This window comes from Pleuronectes platessa, chromosome 16 (assembly GCF_947347685.1).
Source record: "Pleuronectes platessa chromosome 16, fPlePla1.1, whole genome shotgun sequence".
NCBI classification, from domain to species: domain Eukaryota; kingdom Metazoa; phylum Chordata; class Actinopteri; order Pleuronectiformes; family Pleuronectidae; genus Pleuronectes; species Pleuronectes platessa.
In genome coordinates this window covers 21,217,259-21,235,078 of record NC_070641.1, presented here as the reverse complement: position 1 = coordinate 21,235,078, position 17,820 = coordinate 21,217,259, and the positions used below count along the sequence as shown (strand labels likewise).

The 17,820-nt window shown below is 43.0% G+C and overlaps 1 protein-coding gene across 3 annotated transcripts; it reads right to left on the bottom strand.

The window, feature by feature from the left end:
* Positions 1-3,308: 3,308 nt before the first annotated feature.
* On the bottom strand, positions 3,309-13,302 carry csf2rb (colony stimulating factor 2 receptor subunit beta). 3 transcript variants are annotated; one of them, XR_008342118.1, is made up of 16 exons: positions 12,948-13,302; positions 11,155-11,318; positions 10,130-10,247; positions 9,863-10,038; positions 9,512-9,711; positions 8,756-8,900; positions 8,454-8,586; positions 8,226-8,374; positions 7,417-7,547; positions 7,085-7,268; positions 6,898-6,994; positions 6,598-6,664; positions 6,428-6,501; positions 6,209-6,350; positions 4,452-5,694; positions 3,309-4,029 (listed from the first exon to the last, which is right to left on the bottom strand). XR_008342118.1 is itself a non-coding variant. In XM_053444354.1 (15 exons), the coding sequence occupies exons 2-15, from the start codon at positions 11,255-11,257 to the stop codon at positions 5,317-5,319; spliced, it is 2,097 nt and encodes a 698-aa protein (XP_053300329.1). In that variant the 5' UTR covers positions 11,258-11,318; positions 12,948-13,302; the 3' UTR covers positions 3,309-5,316. The 3 variants fall into 3 exon arrangements, 2 of the variants coding, with proteins under 2 accessions (XP_053300329.1, XP_053300330.1); XM_053444354.1 differs by having other exon boundaries at positions 3,309-5,694; XM_053444355.1 differs by having other exon boundaries at positions 3,309-5,694; positions 6,209-6,347; positions 12,948-13,301.
* Positions 13,303-17,820: the final 4,518 nt, after the last annotated feature.

Sequence of the window (17,820 nt, the reverse complement as noted above, 5' to 3'; positions counted from 1 at the left end):
TTGCTCTTCTCATTTAGCCACTTGTTAGCTTCTGCGTGACCTCTGGGGGGGGGGGAACCAGGAAGTGGAAATTAATGATTTGATTTCCAGGCTCATTCCTGCAGCACTAGAAACAAATAATCTCATTCTTTTATAACTCTGGGAGAAAAAGAAACAGCCATCTTTAACACTTTTTTGTATTGAACTGCTCTTGTAGCTGTTGTATTACTCTAGCACACAGTGTTTTTGAGATTTCATTTTAAGCAAAGAGTCAAAGTGATTCCACTAGAAGGACAGAAAAAGGCCGAACCATTGCAGGTATTGTTGTTTTATAATTCTGTCTGAAGCACACTGGTGTCCGATAATCACTTTTTCAGCCAAACATTAAGTTATTGAAAAAAATGGCTTGTATGTCCTTTGTCGATTCACAACTGTTACTGATTTTGTCTGTTTTGTTATGAGATACGATGGAAAAAATTAATGTTTGTGATAACTTTGCCATCTAATGCTATTTTTTTCATATGGGTATAAGAAGCTAATGTGCTTAAATCTACTTGGTTTTGTGTTTTTTTATATCTTTTAACATTTTTTTCTAAAATTCAAAACTTTTCTTCTTAAAGACCGATATTTTATTTTGAAAGGTGAACAACAGACAAATGAAACAAAGTGGGTTTGAAGACCAAAGGCCAGTTTGTGTTTTTTTCCCGTGTCCACGAGATGTTGAATTTGAACGTCCACCGAAGCTTCCTGTGTGGTCGTCAGTGTGAAAACCCAAAACTGTGCATTCACCAAAGTAAAGTGGACGCTCCATTCATTCACCCTATGCACTGTATGTATGTACTTTTTCATGTTGTTCAAATACAAAAAAGCAAAGCCGTTCTTCTTGCTGTCAGCAGGTCACCATGATGTGTTTTTGTGTTCCTCATACACCGGACTGTGGGATGAACAGAAGCATCAACACCAGTGCAAACCATTAAATAGCTGTAACTGTCTAATGGCCTGTGTTGTGGCCCAGTGAGTCACAGCAATGTTCTGAGCTAAATTCTCAATCTGCAGCGTTTTCTTTGTCACGTATCGATCACATTGAAGTGCCGGTCGGGAAAGAACCTATAACATTTGGGTTTGGATCTGGATCAGGGGGCGGATCCTTTTTTAAACTTTCTTTAACATTGCAAGATTTAAGGTATTTTCACCAATTTGAAGTAAATGCTTTCCTGAGTTCTCTTCTAGTTTATATCTGATAATCAAGAACTTAACTTCACTTCTTTCTGAACTCCTTCTTGCCGCCCTATGAGCTCAGGTGGATGAATTCCCTCGTCATGTTTGCTGTGTTCTCTCCGCTCGGTGCATCTTCAGCTCTCCAGAGACATCATCATATCGACTCCTCTCTGACTTCCCCGCCTCGTATTGAGTGTCAGACGTCGGTGATGTGCAGTGAGGTTTGTTCAATCTGACAATAGAGACAGAAAAGAAATAGCAGAGATGGAAGGGGGGGTTGTGTGTCCTGTAGGTGAACTCCAGCACTCTCTCTCTCTCTCTCTCTCTCTCTCTCTCTCTCTCTCTCTCTCTCTCTCTGCGGTTTGTTTTTCACATTTACCCACTTGACTCTTGGCTGCAAAAAAAGCCCCGGCTCAGCAGCCTGCCACATAGCTGCGTCTGCTAATGATCCAGTCAACAAGTCGCCTGCTCCTCTGTCTAAATGGAATCATACGAGGACCGACTCTGAAGCGTGAGAGACATTGTGTAGATGGGATTATGGTCTTTTTGGGGGGGGGGGGTTTAATGTCCGGCTCCTTCCAGTCCCCCTGCGTGTCACTCCTTACACTCCATGTTTATTCAGGGTTTGGTGAATGACTTCCCGTTGTCCTACTGTCAATCTCACACGGACGTCCTACTTCTAAACAGCAGACTATCTCCAAATTCAGCATCGAGGTGGGATGCCTGTTTCTTCCGTGGGTGTCCGAGCAGGTTCCCCCGACCCCCGCGGACTTCAAACAAGAATGGGGAAGAGATGCCCTCCTGGAGGATTGTTGTCTGTGACACACACACATACACACACACACACACACACACACACACACACACGCGCACCGGCATGCTCGCGCTCATTCAAACACCCAGGGGTCAACCACCATGACGGTGTGGGAGTGTCTGTGAGGGACCAGGGGCTGTGACTAAAGACACGGGGCGGTTCACAGCTGACTGACTGACCTTAAAGAACGATACGGCTTGTTGGCTCCCAACAACACTGGTCCCCAACCAGCAAACGACCACTGGGGCAATCGAACACGCACCAAACTCAAAGCAACACCCTGACCCAACCATTAACATTAGTTACGTCCAATCAAATTCTGTTACTGGGATTAATCTGTGATCTTTTCCTTGGTCATGAAAGCTGAGGGATGGAGCAGGGAGGCAACAGTCAGCTGAAGATCTCTGTATGAATGTGTAGGTGTGAATGGGCAAATGTGGATTTTTACTGATAAGTGCCTTGAGTAGCCGATAAAAGTAGTTTTTAAATATTTACCATAGTGATTCTGATCCTTCTTTAAAAGATAATTTTGGACCTCAAAGCCATGAGAGGACAGTGGAGGTTTGAAATAGGGAGAGAGACACGTAGCAAAGGCTGGAACTGAACCTGCAGCTGCTGCAGGAAGATGTATGTGAGAAAACCTTTTTTATTTGCAATTTCATGTTCTGCTTATTCATATCTGGTCAAGTAGGTTAGTTAAATATGGAATTGCAAACTCCCCAGATCTTAAAAAGTAACGTTGTGATTTTCCTCCAATTCATGCTGGGAGAGAAATAATAATTCAATACGCTCTCTGCTATAACTTAAACTGTGATTTCCTGGACCACAGAGGAAAACATAATTGTCCAAACTTTCACACTGTCCTTCCTGGAACACAGTCATAGTGTTGGAGTCCAAAAAAGTGTGCCAGCAATACTCATGTTAAGAAGGAAAACAGGAAATTTAAAACCTTGAGGATGTTTCTGACAAATCTCTCGCCTCACATTTGTAAATAGAGCTGGTGTCAGGGTTGGGGCAAAGAGTGAAGTCGATTTGGTAAAGGTTGAAGTCTCAGGGGAATTAATGAATGCAATGCCCCCCTAAGTGGTGGAAGAGGGTGTGTGTGTGTGTGTGTGTGTGAGTGTGTGCAACGAGGCATCTAAACATGTGGTGGACCTCTGGGAATGTGCATCCATGCAGGACAGCAGCAGGTTTAGTGTTACTTACTAAACTAAAAGCCTGTTTAACTTCTATTCTCTCATTTCATTTCATCTCAATGCTCAGTGGGGGGGGAGCCACACACCAGCACAGCAAGAAGCAAAGAAAAGCATCATTTATTTAAACTCATGATGAAGACACCAAGTGTAAAATATAAACATAGACATACGTGGGCATGTGAGGTTGTCACCACTTGACCAGCAAGTCATAAGAAAATACAGAACTTTAAAAGATTAGAAAACAAAATGGCAAAAAGAGGTAAACAATCCAAACAAGAGAGTTTGATGTTACACTGACAAGTCTCTGAGGTGACTGTGTGTTTGAGTGTGGCCTGGATTCCCTGCTGGACAGTGCTGAGGAAACAGGAGGCCTTTGAACAGGAGGTTACACAAGCATCCGTGTGGCTCCGCACACTCCCTACACCTTCCAGCGCTTTTTATTTTCCTGTTTTTTATGTACGAGAGCGGCCAGGGACACGCTGTACACAGATGACCACACATCCACCCGGATATCAGACACACACACACTAACCCTGCTGCGTCCGTCCACAAACAACCTGTGTCCTTTCCTTTTCACTGATCAGGATCGATGTGAATCTGTCTGAAGCACCGACCTCCTTCAGGGAACAACCGCTCCCTGATGCTGGATGTGAACCTGGGGAATGTGACTGTTTTTGAACATCTGGACAAACCCCTGAAAACCCAACAAATCACTTTCCAACGCCAAAATATGTGCACCTTCGCGGGCATCGTGAATCCGTCGGTGTGTGAGTCGAACGTCTCCTCAGCCTCATCAGACAGGAAGCTGTACCTAGCGATGGGCTGAGAACACAGGAAGTCAATATCAGCATGCCTGGAATTCCAGCATTGTGTTCTCGCTGCAGAGACAAGAAAGAGTTCTGCGTCATCCTGCCAACAATACCCTCATGATATAAAAAGGTTTTACAGTAATGTTGCTTTGCAGTCTCATACATGCCTGCACACCAAATATGGTGTGTGTTTGACCAATCCTGAGTCAGTCTCAGCTGTCAATCATAACCTTTCACCCCATTTTTAGTGCGTCAAATAACTAATTAAAACCAAACTTAGCAAATTACAGAAAAGATCCATTAGATAGACGTATTTGACGCGTACATTGACTTTTTACTTTGGTCCATGTCCTATCAAATAACATGGAAAAGGCAGAGTTTATGAGTAATGCTGCAGGTAACCACCAGGGGGGCATTCGAGGCCCTTTGGCTTACCTTCCGGAGAACATGGCTACCATGACATCAACAAATGCAACGTAGACAATAAGGCTGAAGTCCGCAAACACAACAAGAGGTCCGAGAAAAGATCCACAAAGAAATCACACGGTCCAGGAAAAGTTCCAAACACATCAGACGTCTCCTAAAAGGATCCAAAAAGAAAGTCTCCTAACTTCAAGGAGGCTTTAAAAATATATTTTCAGTCCATCGTTAAAATGTTAAACATCTCTGCAGGCCTCAGTTTGTTACTGAAAACACACAAAGGGCAGAAATATCACATATGTACATTCACATTGAAAACAAGGTCTAAACTCAGCTTTGTGCAAACAGGCATATTTCGTACAATAATTCAGTTTACATAACTTAGCTTCTTATCTCAGCTGTGACACAGACATGACGTTTGAGGAACTAATAAAATATTTACACATCAACACAGATCTTAACTGTAACTTCACATGAGCGAAAAATCTGTAAAATAAATAGCAAAATAGAAATTAGAATCTCAAACCAAGTCCCAGTGAAAATGACGAGCTTTAAAATGTCCCTGTTATTTTATCCTGACCTCTGTCTAAAGTTAGTTTGTGTTTCACACTGACGTCAATTCCATTAATTACAGGTTCAGCTCACTACTGCCCCCCAGTGGTTGGACACTCTGATCTCAGGTCAGAGTAACACAAATCTAAATAAATCCTCCCCAATGTGTAACAGCCAAATGATCAACAGTTCTCTGTGTTTCACCCTGGAAGTTAAAATCCTTTAACAACAGAGGAAACCGCAGCTTGATGAATTGTTCTTATCTGCAGATTGAGGCCTGACGGCTTCTTCTTCACGTGCTGCTCTGACGTGTTGCAGGTCACTTTGCTCATGTGTGCTGTGGGAGGTGACAGTACCCAGAGGCTTGTATGCTGCCACCTTGAGGCCAGGGGGCGAAAGGTCCAGGGGTGTAGGCCGGAGGTGGCTTCCTGCCGGGGGCCTCGCTGAGGTCAGGCTTCTCTGACCCCGGCGTGGTCCCTGCCCTCTGTGGGTCCTGCTCCACGCTGTCCTGCCCGTGTGTGTTTGTGTTGACAACGCTGTTAGACACCAGGTCTTGTGTGGACCTGGAGACGCTGCGGTTCGGTAGAGACACGTAGCCGTCTGCGTTCTGGGTGAATTTCACAGGGGGGGGAGAGTCCTCTGAAGAGGTCCTGTCTTCTTTCTCCAAACACTCGTCCTCCTCTGACTTGTGGTCGGGCTCTGACCTCTGTCAGAAAGACACAGGTCAGTTTGAAAATCATTCAGTCACCTGCCAGTCATCATTTGCAAAATTGTAAACTGCTATAAAGTATGGATTTCTTCCTACCTGCAAACCAATATATGATCCCTTTAAGTAACATGTTTATTTATTTATTAATTCATATTCCTATTCATTTATTTATGTCTAAATAATATTTACCATCTTGTCATATATTGTAAAATGGTTTCTCTGCTCAAATTCGAATATTTATCCGTTTCTTCCTATTAAAGCACTATATAAATAAAATAAGTATTATTATTATTATTATTTTTTAATTCATACAAAACCAAAGTGTCAAATAACACTAGGGAGTTTCTTATTAAAAAGGAAAGGTTCTCATCCAACTCACAAAACTGTGAGTCAGTACTTTTCATTACTTTTTGGTATTGATATAAAGATTCTGTTCCTCTTGTCTTTTCTTTTTTCTTTTTTCTTCTGTTTTAAGTTGAAACCTGAGCGATGAGCCTGGTGAGCTGCTGACCTTGCAGAAGATGTACGGTCCACTGAAGCTCATCTTCTCAGCAGGACTGGACAAGTCGTCACTGTTCCAGAAACCCTCGTCCGCCTCCAGCAGCTTCTCTTCAGCTGTGGTGATCGGCACCAGGGAAGCATGTGAGGAGCTGCTGGGAGAGAAGGAGCAGAGAGTCAGTGTCTCATCTCCTATCTCATCTTATCTCTTATCTCTCATCTCATCTGTTACCATTCAGATGTGTTGTCCAGTAGCACTTTGCAGATGGACGTGTCCTCGGTCTGCAGCGTCCAACTGGTCACACACTGCCTCACAGAAAAATACACAATGACTCACACGTCACCAAAAAACAAAACTGAATTAGAGATTTGACTCAAATATATTCATTAAACCAGTCTCACCTTGATCTCACACATGATGTTACTTTTGTGTGGAGAGGGGACGGAGTCCACCCACAGCACCACCCTCCTGTTGGTGCAGGATGTACAAGAGAGTTATATTAAGTGAAAACAATTAATTTAATGTTCAATAATTTATTAAATGCAATGATTGGTATGGAAAGTTAAACATTTTAGTCTCACTTTGCTTCACAGGACTTTATTTAACATGTATTTGTTTGCACTGACTGGTCATTCTGGTACTGTCAGTGTGTTGGAGGAAGTACACAACACAAATACAATCTGAACACACGTATAAAATACCTTTGACAAGCTGGAATGGTGCAGTAGAGTGCGAAGAAGACCGTGACCGCAAACACAGCGATGAGAAAATATATCAAGGTGGTGAGGGACCAGGCTCCTGCCAGAGAACAGAACACAGAATAAATAACCATAATTCAAATTCAATAAATAGGTGAAATTATTGTGTGTGTCTCCGTGTCAGTGGTACCTGCATGTGAGGTCCAGTGTACGGGATCGGTCCATTCGGACGGGACCCCCTGGTAGGTGGAACCATGTCCGGGCTCGACCAGTGACCTGACTTTGACCTGGTGGAGCTGGGACGGGGCCAGAGACGCTCCCCGGATGCTGAGGGACGTGGAGCCCTCGGAGAGGTTCAGCGGGGTGGAACATTCCTGAGGATTTAAAAGATATCAAATCAAATTCAAAAGGAAACTAAATGCACTTCTATGATAGATGATAAATCATGAAATCATTCGACGTAGAAAACATTAATTTATTTACCAGTTGAACAGTAATAATCCAGTGTTAAAGGTTTCTCACCTGATCGGCTCTGTGGTAGCAGACCTGATAGAACAGTCTCAGTTTGGAAGCTGTGCTCGGTTCAGTCCATTCCACGATCCACTTGTTCTCTTTCTCTTTCACTCTCAGCTGCCGTGGCGGGTTGGGACGGACTGTAGAACCAAGAGGTCATTGGTTATATTAATATTAAGGTCACACTTGTAAACTCATAAACTCTGTATAGACTGGGCAGACTGGATTTAATCAATTTAAGACTAGTATTAATTCATATGTTTGTATTATAATGCCCTTTTTCAAATATATATTTTCATATATGATGTACATCTAATCTAATACATATATATATATTAAATATATTCATATATCTAATATGAATACAAATATGTATCTATCTGTATATCATGTTTTGTCTTAACTTGCATGGTCATAGACAGACTGTGATGCATTGCTGCCGTTTAAACAGGAGGTGGCGTCAAAGCTCTTCTGTTTGTCTTTGTGCAGCCTGTGTGTCTCTAACACCCTCCTCTCCTCCTCTCCTCTCCTCCTCTACTCCTCTACTCCTCTCCTCTCCTCTTCTCCTCCTCTCCTCCTCTCCTCCTCTCCCCTCCTCCTCTCCTCCTCTCCTCCTCTCCTCCTCTCCTCCTCTACTCCTCTCCTCCTCTCCTCCTCTCCTCTCCTCCTCTACTCCTCTACTCCTCTCCTCTCCTCTTCTCCTCCTCTCCTCCTCTCCTCCTCTCCTCCTCTCCCCTCCTCCTCTCCTCCTCTCCTCCTCTACTCCTCTCCTCCTCTCCTCCTCTCCTCCTCTCCCCCTCTGTCTCGTGTCCACTCACTGTGCTGGTAGGCCTCAAACCTCCTGGCCGTGTGTGTCGGTAGGAGCTCCAGCAGCAGATGTGCAGGGTCTGTGCTGGTCAGTGAGCAGCTGTACCTCAGGGTCAGGCCCTCCCAGCTGACTGTTGGGTTCACGCAGCAGATCTCAGACCTGCAGGCAGGGATTAGAGGGAGTGAGCGACAGCCTCGCTCGGCCTCGACCGGGCGGCCTCGTCAACACTCGAACTTACTCTGCAGAGTTGCGGTGTCGACAGGCCAGCTGGTAGCTAATGAAGGGAGCCAGCTCTCTGCTCACCTCCCAGCTGCACAGCACCTCCTCCTCTCCATGCAGCACACAATGCAAACTGGGAATCTGCCCAGTGTCTGAGGCCAGAGAGAAATGCACAGAGAGGGAAGATTAGAAATGTGAGGGATGGAGATAAGGAGCAAAAACTTCGGTGGGTTTTTCAGGAAGTTCACGGTTGAGGTTAATTTGTGCACATGCAGGAAACGATTCAGAGTTTTTTTGCACGTTTTCTTTTCTGTGACTCACCTTCCTCAGTCTTCCAGGTCACCAGCGGACTCCAGGAGCTCCACTGGCCCACGCTGGCCCGGGCCCTCACCCGGGCTTCGTACCTGCGACCGGGCAGCAGCAGTGTCCTCTCGAGTTTCACGCTGGTGTTTGTGACGTCCTGGGTCTGCAGAGAGAGGGAAGAAGGATGAATCCTGGATTACAAAATAATGAATTCAGGGTTAAGGATGAATCGTCTATGTTTTTATTGACGTGTTTTTTAGTTTGTTGGGTTTAAGCGTTATGCTGCAGCCGGCCACCAGGTGGCAGTTTGGATGCTTTGGCCTCACTTTGGTGGATCTGTCATGTCGTCCATCTTTTTAGAAACAGTTTGATTTTGTAATCCTGTTTCACCTGTTAACAAACTAACAAACGCAGCATTTCATCAGGTGTCACTTCATGTGTGGCTCGGTCTCACACGTTGATGTGTGAATGCTCTTCTCACGATGCTTCTTCTGCTTCTTCTGCTTTTTCTGCTCTGTTCTTCAGACGCTGCATTTTTCTTCACCGCGGCTCCGACTCCACCCGAGTATCCAGGTTTGAATAAGTTTACACCAGTAATTTCTTATCTTGGTGATTCAGATGTTCAGAGAATACAATCGTACTGTTGAGAAGAAGCTTTGACTCATCTGATTTCAACTTTCATGTTTGACGTTTCGATTGAAATCAAAGGTTTCAGAAATATAAGGGACACTCATTTTTAATTTAAAAAACAAAGATGTGTTTTTTAATGCTCACAGTCCAGTGGTCGTGTTGCTCTGGTCTGTAGCTGAGCTGGTAGCTGAGATTTCTGCTCCAGGAGGAGGAGGAGGAGGAGGAGGAGGAGGAGGAGGAGGAGGAGGAGGAGGAGGAGGGGGAGTAAGGACTGGACCAGCTGAGCCATCGGCCTCCGTCTCCCGGATCGAGTGCAGACAGATCCTCTGGTGGACGAGCTCTCACTGTACAAACCCAAACACAGAACCACATATATTCATGTATTCAAATGGAAGCTTCACCTCACAAACCACTGATCTGATTGGCTTCTAAGATGTGTCACTCGGACATTTGATTTATTTCCTTCCCCCTGCCTCTGACAGGCTGTTAACTCACCGTGCTGAGAGAGATCCAGAGGCTTGGGTGGGACAGACGAACAAACAGTCAGTGTCTCGTTCCCGAGGAAGAAGACAGTGTGTCCGATGCCAATGGAAAACACACGGGTTTCATATCTACACTGGAGGGTCCCGGGTTCATCCGGGCCCGGTGGACTGTACGGCACACACAACTCCCTGCAAAGGACACACAGCTGAGTCTCTCCCGTTTTCTCACAATTACCCTTTTCCATCATTCGTTCCCTCTGATCGTCCGTTTTGATTTTACCTGTTGTCTTCAGTTTGGAACCAAAGCTGCGGGGACGTGTCTCCGTGTGTCCTCCATCTGCAGTGGACGAAGGACTCGAAGTCGTTATGGCAGCTTAAGGATTCCAGCAGTGGAGACTCTGGGCAGAGAGGGAGAACTTTGGTATTTAGATAAGTGGGTGATGAGTTAAGTCCTGTGGTGTTGTCTTGGTCCTTGTTAAAAAGAATCCATTACTTTTCAAAGTCTCATTCAAGTGAAAGTGTTTGAATTACACTTTTTGTAAATGTGTTAATACATTGTCTTTGTTATGCTTCAGGGCAATATAATAAGTTTATAATCAAAATCAAACTAGAAACGAAAAAGATGATTGTTGAAAAACTTGGAAATATTCCTTCAATGGGCATTTTTCCATTTTTTAAAGAAAAATTGAGGCTGAATGATCACATGTTGTAATTTTCATATGATTCCCTTCATAATATATGGAAATAAATAGCACCCATATTAATGGGATAAACGTAGTGTAGTAAAAATAACTTTACATAAGTTCCTCTCTGATATCTGTTGGAGATAGAGGCAATGCACATACTTTAAAGAAGTTTGCCGTGTTAGAGTAAATGTAATTAGTTACATTCCATTATGTTCAAACCAAAGACTGTATAAAAAGATGAATGGCAGTAAAGTGAAGCCAAGACATCTTGATTTCGCCCTAGTGGCTGGCCGCAGTATTGGTCATAAACTCCACCTCCTCCATGTTAGTAGATTGGACATCAACCAAATTAAAATGTCTGTTTGTTCAGAGCAACATTTTTCTGGTATGTTTATGATGGTTAATCCTGGCTCACGATTGGTCGAGCAAGTGCGTGAACCGCCCACGATCATTAACGTGCAGACTACGGCTTCGTGGAGACGTGTCGTCCATCTTTATTCACAGAGCTGTTGTTTTGTGCCTCCTGCCTCCGAAAGCATCCGGATTTATCTGAGCCATGAAGTTTAGAATCTGAAATACTCAAACTAAGCATCTGAACTTGGATCCTGCTGGGACGTACCTTTCGTTGAGCTGCTGCTCTCAGGGAATCTGCAGCCGTCTGGACCAGAGGGGTGAACCAGGAGAGAGAGCGCCGACCACAGCATGACCCAGAGGAGAGGCATCGTTTTGGGGGACAGGGAGCGTTAAGAGGCCGAGGAGTGAAGTCTCATATCAACAAGACGTCTGTGGAGGAGAGAGGGAGGGGAGGTAAACACACAGAGAGAGAGAGAGAGAGAGAGACTCAGACCAGTGAAGAAATGAGTCATAGCAGCAGAAACAGAAACTTCTGCTTTGAGTGTTGTGGTCACCCCACATCCGCCTGCTTCTTATCTTTCTCTCTCACATGGAATTGGCCCTGATAAACAAAACATATATATATATAAATGTACACAACAGACACACAGACACACACACACGCAAATTACCTTAAATAAAATAAGTTTTGACTATCAATTGTTTTAAGCCTCTGCTTAAATATACAGCCACTTACTGAAAGCACAACACTGAAGCCTTTAAAATACAAAACGTCCTTTTTTAAATTCCTGTCATTGCACCAGGAGACAAAACGATCCAACACAACTAACACAGCAAGTTTCAAAAGTCTGTAGATTCAAACACACTAAACACAGAACCATGAAAAAGTTCTTTCAGTTTTGACCTTTTCAAGAAGTTTCCAGTGCCATGAAATGATTGTAGCATGTGACCGATATCTATCAAATTCTATTTTCATGACTTTGTCTGCGTCTAATTTTCGATTATTCTGTTATTATCAAATAATCTTTTTTCTTTCTTTGTGATCTGCACCCAGAAGCGCCTGTAAGTCACCAACACACATAACAGCAGTGTGTCAGTTCTGAATGTAAACTCCTCCTCTATCTTAACAATCAAAATCTGTGTTTGTCAAATTGCTAAAAAACTTTGATGATTCTCAAAATGTAAAGGAGAAATAATGTGAAAAGACAAATAAGTTGAGAGGAAAAAGGAGAAAAGCAGAAGAAGGGATCTGATTGTTTCAGTGCACTGAACCAAAAGGGGATTTTCAGGGTCACTCATGCACAACTCCACCTCTGCTGTTTAGCTTCTGTTTACAGGAGGTGAAGGGAAACCACCACCAGAACAATGTGAGCGTCCCACATTAAAACTGAAAGCAGACGCCGAGCAGGTCTGACTGTGATATTCCCAAACACCTGCACGAGTCTGCGAAATGACAGTGTGCGTCCGAGAAGACACAAAGAAATCTGTGTTTTATAAAAGAGCAACCACGTCCTGGTTGAACACCTCCGCTAGAGAGGGGATGTTTTCACCCGACCACTGAATCGATCCCCATTAAACTTACTGGAAAGCCAAGGACCAATCCCAGTCCATTGTGCTATGAATCTGGACAAAGGTTAAATATTGTGAAATGGGGCGTTCATCTTTTCAGAGTTCTCGCACATCTTCTACAAATTTCCCGAGAAATAACTCATGGGCCAATTGAGGAAACTGAAATCTATGATGACTGCGTTTTCTAAAGATGGAAATTCACTGTAATTGATGTGACGTCTGAGTCAAAGGAAGTCGATCTGTCAGACTTCTTGATTTCATCCTCTCGACACATTACATCATCAGCTCTATGGAAGACCACAGAGCTGATGGCTTAATATGCCAGAGAGAAAAATCGAAAAGAATCATTTTAAATCTTTGAATAACAAAATGACGATGACAAACCCTGATATCTACAACATACACACAATTCCAAGCTGTGGAACACTTTGAATTTAAAGAATATAAACTTGAACAATGACCCAGAAATTCAGAAAATCTCTCTCTTACCACAGCCTGAAGAAAGGAGCTCTGCCTGTCGACCGCCCGTCACTCTGCCTCCACCGCTTCCTTCTCGTCAGCCGGCTCCTCGCCAACGCTGTCGAGAAGCCAGTGGGAGTTTCTTCTGTGTCGAGGTCCGTTTCCCCTTTTCTGTCCACACTCACACCGAATGTCACTTTATTGCATCGTCAATCATTTTTCATCCGTAGGCTGAAGAATGTAAATTCTGAAGTGACTGTGGAGGCGCAGACCCTGGGTCAGATCTGGGGGTCGTGTAGAGAGGCCGGTAACAATGTGTCCAGGAATGTACAGTCTAGTTGTGAGATGGTCCCAGTAAATATTTGATGGCGTAGAAAGTTTAATTTCATGTCCTAGCGTGAACCTATGAATCTAATTTTGATTTATAGTTTAGTCTATTTAATAGGCTGTTTGTGCTGTCCAATTTTTTTTAATTTAATTATTTAATGTTACATATCTGCAGTTTAATGTTGTTATGTAATATTTAATAAATTAATTTAAAAAATGTTACTGCACCAATAGCCGATCATCTGCAGTTTAATGTTGTTATGTAATATTTATGTTGTTGAATACGAGTTTTCAAATGATGTTTATCTGTTGGTAAATCATGTTTGATTTTAGAAAAGAGGAAGAACTGTCTTTAATGGTCTTGGTTTGACACACGACATTTTCAACAGGTTTTATTTCCTCTCTTCAAACGGTCAGTTTTTTTGTAGCTGGTTATTATTAATTTCAAAATGACACAGGCAACGAAATACAGATCTTCAAACACTTCAAAGTCCACAATTAAAAGCGACTTTGTGAAAGAAAATGAGCTTTGACTCCATCTGCACTCGTCTGCACTTCAGTGATCAAACTGAGAAGCCGACTCACGTCTTCACTATTTTTCACATATTGTTATTCACACCTCTGAGATCACGTCCTCAGCCTGTTTCTCTGCAGCTCTGAGACTTAACACTTTTATTTTAAGTACACAAATAAAAGTCAGTTTTTTCATAAATGAAGTTGTCAATTGTGTTAATATAACGTATTCACTTTAAGTTGAACAAATGCGATTCGTTTGTGTATATTATTCTGTGAGAAAACCCAAACTAGATACAGTCTTAAAAAACATTAATAGAACAAACACTGCTGCACAATCGGCTCAACACAAAGAGTGGCCCCTCATTTGTATGTGTTATTATTTTAAGTTGTCGGTGTTAGCGCCTCACAAGTGTGTTTGTTGTGAGTCCACTCTAGAATAGCTCCGGTCTCGAGAGACTTCCAGATGAAAAAGAAGAAGGAAACTTCCTTGTTTCTCAGAAACAAAAAGGAACTCACCGATCAACCGTCAGCTGATATCTCCACAGCAGCTGCTCGAGGTTTGTTGGTGTCAAACGTTAAAACCAGCTCACGAGCTCATGTTCTCTTATTTTGCAAAAGGAAAGTTTCAAACGATATAAACAAATATAAAATTGACTCTGACATGTGTTACGTCTCAGGACAGATCACATGTAGATGTGACACACGGGTCTCATTGGGTCGCTCTGCTTTTTCTTCTATTATAAAAAGTTCAGGTTCACATGCACAGCACACATTCAGTCGAGTACAATTACTTGTTAAACGTTTTTCAAACATACATTTCCTTTAATTAAGTAGATCTATTTTCAGTCACATTTACTTTTACTCGCTTTACATATATATTTCCTTTCCTCCTCTGACATCTGCAGAGTGGCATCCTGTTCTGCTGTGTCGGCAAATTCACATCACACCCGCCTCTGTTAAGCAGAAGTCTTCACTCTTCAGAGGGCGTTTTCACACATTACAGCTGTTTCGGTCAGAGAAATTCGAGGCTTTAAAGACTTAATAGTTTGTGCTTTGCTTTTAAACCTCACCTGGTCATTTTAAATTAACGATTTTGCACCCCCCCCCCCCCCCCCTCTCATGCTGTCCGAGTATGCGTCTAAATCGTGTCACATCTGCATGAAATGTTTCACGCTGATTCAGTCACAGGAGAAATCTATCACTGTCACTGCTCATATAAAAAAATTCTTCATCAGCCCACGTTTCCCTGAATTGTGATTCAATACGTTTAGAAATTTTGGTCTCATCGTTTTTTTATGTTACTTTAAAAAGTGAGACACGTAATGAGGCCTAATTAAAGATGGATGTGCACCTTCCTATCTCACCGTGTGCACCTTTAAACACAGACTTGTGATAATTACTGGTTAGAATGACATTTGTAACAGATGTGGGACAAATGATTGAGACTGAGGTGCACGTCACAGATTTACATACGTTCTGGTCTCACAGCTTAATGTGCAAGATGTTGTTTTTCCGCTCTAAAAAAATTATTGGTTCGGGAGGAATTTTTTATTCTCATGTTAAATCAAACAGACTCGTCTTTGTTTCCCAGATCGGAAACAAATATAAATTACCCAATTAAAACAATAGGATTTTAATTACTCGGAGAAAGAAAAAAAATCGGTGCTAATGGTATTTATACACAACGTGATCCAGATGATTGGACCAGTTGTTGTTGACTAATGGTGCAGCGCTCACCACCACACCGCCATCATCCTGCTGCTGTACAATGAAAAGCTCTCCGAGGCTAATGAGAATGTAAATGTAAATTAATGAGATCAATAGTGAGTGCGTGAGACGAGGGATTGGGGGGGTGGGGGGGGACAGGGGAGAGTCAATTACTGGTCTGTTTATTAAGAGACGTATACAGGTCCAATAAGAATACATTATGGTAATTGTAAAGTAGTATATGTGGTTTTAATCTGGGCAGAGTGCTGTGAGCTGATAAACAGCCAGAGGAGGCATATCTGTGCCGTCCACAGACACACACACACATACACACACACACACACACACACACACACGCTGCAACATTCTATTAGTCCTCATTTCCCGATATCACTCGAGAACAGGCAGAATCCAAAAGTGAAACCAGAAATCACGTCGGTGCATGAACACGTGAGCGATGAAGTCACTTCCTGTTCGGCTCCTGGATTTCTCCTCCAGACGAGAGGAGAGTTTCGAGGGGGGGGGACTGGTTTGTTGCAGTGCGCTCACTTCCTGGTTTCAGAGACTGGTGCTCGAGCAGGAAGCGGCCGCCTCATTCTGGTCCGGCCCGTTAAATCTGCAGCTCCTGGCGGAGACAGAGATGCAGCAGCGTGTGAGGCGGGCGAGCTGCGCCTGTATCCCTCTCTCTCCCTCTCCCTCTCTCTCTCTCTCTCTCTTGCTCCCTATCTCTCATGCATTCCATTTATTTTACAAACACAAAATCCATGCACACACAATGTACACACACACAGTGATTTCCCTGAGAGCCTCACAGGGGTGATTCCCATGGTGCAGCACATTAGCATGTGGGAAACATCACATTACAGACGAGCCTGGAGGCTTTGAACAGTTTCTCTCTCCAGCTCTTTGGGTTTTTCTCTCGTGAGCAGCGACGGCCACTGACAGTAATGTGTTTAAACAGCTGAGTAAAGCTCTTTGTATATTTATTTCCTTTCTCTTCTCATTTTCTCTGTGTGCAAGGGAGACAACAGGACATGGGATTAAGCTCCATTCTGCTGGAGCGTCCTTTCCTCTTCAGCTCCACACATGTCGACTGCAGCCGATCCAAACCTCTGGCTCTGAATACAGAGAGAGGTTTTTAGATGTTTCCCATCTGGTGTTATCATGGCCGGCTTTAATGAGCCTCAGGGGCCAAAGAAGATGGAGGTAAGATTTGATCTCTAATCTGAGGTCACTGGCTTCTTCTTTTTCTAAACCATGTCCAGAAGGTTCTTTACCAGCCGCTTTTTCACTGAGAGGTTTATTTACTGCTCATCACCAGCAGGCCTGTGTACACATGTGCACAAAGAATAAATACACAAGACACTCCCCACATTTCAACAGGTTTAATTAGTTCAACTGACAGTTCTGGTTGGACAATTCAGTGACGATGCACAAGATGGACAAACAAAACAACCACAAGCTCTAAAATAGCCACAAAAAGAACACAAAGAGACACAAGATGAGAATACAGAGGGGTGCACAATGCAGAAAAACACAACTGCAAAGAAACACAACATCACACAGAGGACATCTAATTACCAAAACATGCAAACAACCACAAAGAGAGACAAGGTGTGCACAACGACACACAATCACTACAAAAACCAAAGGAGAGAATGCGATTGTTAATAATAATATATATAATCTGAATTGTAATTTACTTTTTTAAATGTGGAGATAAGAATCTAATCCCACAGTATTACCACTGTAAATGAATTTATTACATTATAAATGTTTTAATTTAGTTATATTTCTTAAGGAATTGTCGAACAACCACTCAGCTTGAGGCAAAATAAAGAGCTGCTGAGATAAACCTGCACATCTGGATCCTCGGATTTAATCTTGTATCTCTTTGCATATTTACAAACAAATAAAGGGTTAAAAGTTAGATACGTTAAGTTTAATGGCTGGAACATCTGTAATGTTGCTGCCTGTTCAAATCCAGAACATCTGGGAGCCCTTCTGGCATCACAGCTCTAGTCCCGTACCTTTGCTGTGTCTTCTTGTGTGTGTGTTGTTTTATTTGTTGCAGTTTTAGATACGGAGTGTGTTTACGTTGTTGTCTGAGCTTTGTGCGCCACGGAGAAAAGGCTCCAAAGGGACGACAAATACTTTCAAACACGAAGCAACAACAAAGAGACACAAAACTCAGCGGAGAAAGATAAAAATGAGCAGAATAATATACAAAACGACAACTAAGAGAAACAAAACAACATCAAAGAGACGACAAAGAGACGACAAAGGACAACAGAGAAAAGCAAAATGATGACAACCATCGTTGTGAGTCTCTTGCTGTGCGGGTGTGTAGAAG

Coding starts and splice junctions, on each gene's coding strand:
- csf2rb (XM_053444354.1), bottom strand. CDS start 11,257: ATGCCTCTCCTCTGGGTCATGCTGTGGTCGGCGCTCTCTCTCCTGGTT. Junction 7,269..7,416: donor GCTACCACAGAGCCGATCAG/GTGAGAAACCTT, acceptor TTAAATCCTCAG/GAATGTTCCACCCCGCTGAA. Junction 6,502..6,597: donor ACATCATGTGTGAGATCAAG/GTGAGACTGGTT, acceptor TCTGTGAGGCAG/TGTGTGACCAGTTGGACGCT.